At 42.4% G+C, this 6044-nt stretch overlaps 1 protein-coding gene across 1 annotated transcript in view; it reads left to right on the top strand.

The window, feature by feature from the left end:
• The first annotated feature begins 4309 nt into the window (after window positions 1-4309).
• LOC140224009 (uncharacterized) overlaps window positions 4310-6044 on the top strand; it is a 60618-nt gene continuing 58883 nt past the window's right edge. The window contains exon 1 of the mRNA XM_072296840.1: window positions 4310-4486. Within this exon, the coding sequence (XP_072152941.1) occupies window positions 4472-4486 (15 nt within the window). The 5' untranslated portion in view covers window positions 4310-4471. The remainder of the gene's footprint in view (window positions 4487-6044) is intronic.

Genomic DNA, 6044 nt, shown 5'->3' with positions numbered 1-6044 from the left:
GAAAAAGCTTAGGTAACAGTTTAGGCCCGTTTACGTCTCTTCTATCTTCGGCTGAGTGGACACTCGATTTTTACCTTTTCTTTTCAATTTTTTTCCTTCTCGCTCCTTGTAGAGAGAGTTTAACTGCCTTCTCATTTCTCTTCTCTAGTTGAAAGACCACTCGTTGAGAATTTTTCCTGATCTTCTCATTTATTCAATGCTGTTTTAGATCCTGAAATCTACTATATATCCCATCTAGCTGAGGTGAACCATGACGATTTAATCTTTTTTGAACATTCTACCCATAAAGCAGGGCCTGGTCCTTTTATTTAATTGATGTTATTTCGCTTTCAATGTATTCTTGTTTTCCTATCTTCTTGTATAAAAATTTGTTGTTTGCACTGTTGGTTATTTTTTCTGTGATTACAATTTTATCGTGTACTCCAGTTCGGTGCTGTTTTGCATTCTCATACTCTTTAATCCTTTTTTGCATGGGCCTTCGCCTTATTGCCCGCTTGAGTATAATAAATAAGTAATATAAAAATTGTATAAATATAAGGTGACGGGGAGGGAGACAGGGCGATTTTGCCTAAAACAGAAAAATCCCCCCCCCCCCCCCCCGGACGGCGGAATCCCTAAACCCGACCATATCCGACATATACGACCCAAGGCCGACGCACAGACGGAGCCCGGAGGACGAATGGGGACAAGCGAGGGGTCGAAAAAACGGCATTCCGAGGCGTAGCGCCCATCCGGGGGCCGAAGTCGGAAATTCCCGGAACTTAAGCTCCGGCCGCCCGGAGGCATCCGGGAGCCGAATTCCGAGCCGAAAAGACGGAAGGGGACAGGAGTGTTTTTCCGAAAAAAACCCTTCAAGGGCTTTAACACCCCGGAGGATCGGGCCGTGAAACCCCGCGGAGGGACGAAGAGCCGGCCACCGCGGGGTCCAGCCGACCAATTTTCAAAAGCGTGGGATACGGGAGGACCGCGAGACGGAGCCGGGAGTCTCAAGGTCACGAAATCCGTCCAATCCTTTTATTACTTAGACTAGGGGCCTGTGGCCAACCACTGAAAAAAAAAAAAAAAAAAACTACTAGTAAAAAATCGTAGAACAACCATGTTCAACTTATTTCAGAGATGAATGGATTCAAAAGCCGACGGTTGCATTGAACGCGAAAGAAAGCGTATTTATCTCTGAATGCAACGTTATGAACCACTTTCTATGTACTATTTTTGATCACCGTTTTTAAATAGCTGACAAACAGTTTTTTGGAAGAGTTTCCCTGCAGTTCTCTAAATGATCTCAAATATAAGCGTCAAAAATGTCGACGTGATATTTTCTGTTTTAGTTCGGTTTTTTTATTATTATTATTATTCTTTTTTTTTTATCAATCTAAAATTAATTTTACGCGCATCAAGTCTCAGAATCCCTGCATCGTTTAAACATCGTCCGAGTTTTCGAATCGTTGCAATCAAGATACATATTTACCCTTTAATTGTGGTAAAAACCGGGCGGGAACAGTCATTAGAAATGAAGCGTGGTCCTAGTTTTGCGGCGATTTTAGCGTCGAGCAAGCCAGGGAAGGGAGCGCGGTCGAGTGTCGAGTCATCTTCTTAGTGTGATGCACCTCCAATCCGGCTAGCAGCAATGTACCTTTACCCGAAGTCGAGTAGTTATCGCAAATAACTCTCGCATTACGTTTGGTGAAATGCGAGAAGTATTCAGGCAGTCTTGTAGGCGCTAATAATCGCTCGAAGCCGACCGCACTCTTCGGCGCAATGCGAGAAGTATTCCAGCAGTCTTGCAGGCGCTGATATGAGTTCGACGCCGACCGCACCCGGTACCGTGTTCGGCGCGATCATTCGAACACGCGTTAGGATAATCGCGGCTTTGAACAATGGCGCTTAAAGACCCATGTTGTGTTTCGACGCCGAATGAACATTCCAACGTTGCCTCGTTTCTCCGGATAAAATATGTTTTCTGAGAAAAGTTAGGAAATTGCTCTACAGTCGCTTTATTAAGTTGAACAGACCATTGGATTTCCATGACTACAAACGCCTCGGGCAGCCGCGTTATCAGCTGACCGAAAAAAAATCGCCCGGAATTAACGAGAAATTGCGCATCTCCTGATGGGACGAACGGGATAACCGATCTTTCAAAGGGTGTAAGGAGCACGGGGTCCCTCTATTTTTCCGGCCAGTGGGGGTCCGGGACAGTTAAGACGGACCCGCGCCCGGATTGGCCCAGGCGGTCCCCGCTAATTTTTGACCCGAAGTATTGGGCTTACGTAATTATATGGACGTATTTCTATCAAACAGACCTATGTGGAGGTGAGAAATATGGGGTATGCTCGTTAGTTCTCTGGCCGTAAGAGTGAATGAGAATATTAAAGCGCCAGTGACGTCAGCGGCAATGATCGAGCCCCAGAGCGGGGGCGCGATCTTCGTCGGGGGGCATTAACTCATGAGCCCTGTCCACAACGCTCTCTTGCCATGTCCGCGGCTCATGAGTTCCGCATTCAGTTGGCACATAGGTCTGTTTGATAAAATGTAAAATCCCGATTTTCCAATTCTTCAAAAGGAATCACGCCCACTTTTACATTGCTTCTTACGCAGATTTCTGGAGCACACCCCATATTTCTCACCTCCACATAGGTCTGTTTGGTAGAAATACGTCCATATATTGTGATTTTTTTAAGGTCTAGTCTAAGACCATGGCATCTTAGGAGTGTCGTTCAGAATTTTCAAGAGTGGGCTTTTTAAAATGTATGAGTGTCTTTAATATTGGAACACCTTAACAACGTATCTCGTTTCTCGTTTGCGGTGTTTAAAAACGAGTGTTCCTATTTTGTTTTTCAAGGAGGAATGAACATTATTTCTCGAACTTTTCTCAAAATTCGTTTCGCATAGAGGAGACAAAATCAGGGAAGTTTTCAAGAACCGACGTTGAGTAGTTCTCCATTTAAAAATGAAGTATGACAGGAGCGAGATGTGTGGTTTGGGAGTTTCACCTTCAAAATACAGATTTTTGCAAATGCAGTCCTGTTGCTGATCGTGAGTGACGTCGAACTTTTGTTGAGTTGACATTCCAATATCTGAGAGAATTCTGGAGAGTTTACAAGTGACATCACTTGTGGTGTATGAGCGAGGACTCGAGGAGCCATGCATCAGAAAAGTTATTTTTAAAAATGAATATGAGCATCCATGAGGGGAGTGACAGTTAGTAAATCAATGGCATTGACGTATGCTACGGTCGCAGTCCTTGTTTACACAGCGCGTAGCAGACCAGTGCTACCGTGCGAAGTAAAAACGTCCTGTGCACCTTTAGACGTTGCCAAATTTCCGCAGACAAAACACGAATTTTGGGGAAAATTCAAGCTCATTTTATTCCAAATGTCTTATTATTACGAATCGTGTTCGTAATTTGAGGTAGTGTCTAACAATTTCCTGGGAAAATGTTCATGCCTTTCCTCAGAAATAAATATTTTCTGAAAGTAAATTTCGCAACATTCGAATGTTTCGGCGTTTTTCCTTAGAGAACGTGATAAAACCGATTTGCGATTAGTGTTTATTGCTTCAACAAAAATTGATGTATTACCGTATGAATCTGTCATTGCTGACAGATGCTATAAACGGTGCTGTCACACCGAGTAAAAACGCCGTATAAGCATCCGAATGTTACCATATTGCCCTCGATTAAATATTTATTGATATGGTGTATTACGGATGCTTTTCTTTGAAATTTTCCGGTACGATAGGTGGAGTAATGTATGAAATTCTCTGGAAAGTTTACAGAGAAAAATTCATAACATTTTCATAAAATGTTATGGTTTATAGAGAGAAATTTTGCATCGTCCAAGGGTTTACGTGTCGTTTTTCCTTAGCACGTCAGGATGGATGCCAAATATGGTCAAATACGCTCGGTAATGAAAGCTCATTGACAATACTGCCTTGCTGAGGAAGAACGCCGTATGAACCTTTAGGCGTTGCAACGTTTCCTTTGATAAAACACGAATTTCCTGGTAAGCTTGTGAATATTTTTCTTCCAAATTTCCAGATAATTTTGCTCGCAATTTTTCCGAAAAGTCCTAAAATTTTCAAGGGAAAATTTTCATAACTTTCCTAAAAAATGAACATTTTATCGATGGAAATTTGGCTACTCTCGAATGTTCTTACGGCGTTCTTCCATAGTGCGGCAGAATAAGAGGGAGGTGCTATTTGAAAATAGGGCAATAATGGAAAGAACACAACATGCTTTGAAGTGCTTTGAAGCGAATTTGTTTCCGATTCGCATACAATCGTGTATGTCTCGATAGAAAATTAGAGACGGGTGGATGTGTTGTGCGGGTCGTATCCTTTTCTTATAGGTTTAGGGGATTACGATTGATTCGATGGAAAATTTTGCGGAAATCCGTTCCTTGGAAGCCCCTCGACAGAGTGCCGGATCAACAGTTGTTACCGTGGATCAAATTAAGGCCTGGAGGTGAACGAAATGATGGTGTGGCAGGTAGGGTGTATGGATACTCATTTGAATTTGTTTCGCGTTGGGTCAGATCATTCAAAATGTATAGTGTACGATAAAAATTTTTGCGGTAGTATCCGTTACCCGAGAATATTCGCAGTTGAAGCCGAAATTAGCGGCCCCGGCTGCCGAAATTCGGCAGTATTGCCGAAAATTCAGCATATTCTGCCGAATTTCGTCTGCCGGGACTGCAAATCTCGGCTGCAGCTATTAGTTATTAGTTAGTTATTAGTACAGTATTAGCTATTTTGTATATAGTCCAGTCTATAAGTCTATCTGCTATGGATTTTCGGAATAAATATACTCTTTTTTCCCACTATAGCATCCAATTCAAGTAGAGTTGAAAGTCGCGCCGCAGGTCGTGCTCGTAAGCGTGTGTTCGTAGTCGTCAATTGCGGCTGGCAACGCGCTGAAGAGTTATGCTTGTCGTATCGTTTGTTTTTGAAGGGGATTTGAAATTTTTTTGCATTGTTCGCTGCGGATCTGTAAAACCACACTCACATTCTAACCTTTGCCGATTTCCAAGCCCATGAAAAAAGAAGATAGAGATAATACGAGAGTCCTTGCTTGATGCATGCATCAGTACCTTACCGCATCCGAAAAATTTAATTGGTGACAAGTCACATGCGCTGCATTTTTTTCAGAGACAGAAATATTCAAGAATAATATCCTATTCGTATAAAAGTTAAGAAATTCTAATGGATCTCAAAACTTCTTTGCACAGGCACACTACTGTGTTGCACCCATCAACTTATCTAACATACAAAACTTTTTGACGATCTTCTTTGGTATTATTTCCTTCATTTGAGAAAAATCACTCCACAATTTTTATAAATCAGATCACCGTGCAACTACATTTGATCATTTGAATCGGTGACTTTGCCGTGCAGTTCTCACAGAAAATATGTAAAAATGACTTTAGACCTTTTTCACTCTCAAATTCAATGCTAATAAAATTGAACTAAAACTTTGTGCGGAGAGGGAGCAAAAGAGGTTATACCAAAAGAGGGACTGCAATAAATCGCTATTTTTGCCCTTATCGCAATTCTTGCGATTGGTAATAATTATTGCGTTAATAGAGACAGTATTGCCTTCTGAATCCTTTGAGCATATGAATTTTAGAATAACTGTGCCATTTTCCGATTGGTTTGCAAGTTTTAAGCGCTTACATAGCCTTGGAGACCGAACGTGAGCTGACAATATGATACAGTGAATACAAAGGAGTGACAGTGAAATACACATATAAGAGTCGCTTTCACAGCGCTCTCTGGCGCTCTGCGACACCTAACCGCCACGGTACCCGGTCCTCCACAACCTGTCAGGGGGTTGGCACTCCCGCATTTCATTTAAAACCCCCTGTCGCCACCCTTCCACTAAGCGTCCCCTTCGTTTCCTTCCAGGCACACATAACCAAGCATTTCTTTGTCAACCTCTCCTCGGTCACTCTGTTAACATGATCGTACAGACAAACAGTTTGGTCATGACGTCGAATACGATGTCATTTTCGACTTCTATGATCTGACGCACTCTATCATTACGGACC

This window comes from Bemisia tabaci, chromosome 1 (genome assembly GCF_918797505.1).
Source record: "Bemisia tabaci chromosome 1, PGI_BMITA_v3".
Lineage (NCBI taxonomy): Eukaryota > Metazoa > Arthropoda > Insecta > Hemiptera > Aleyrodidae > Bemisia > Bemisia tabaci.
This window is presented reverse-complemented; position numbering and strand designations above follow the sequence as displayed.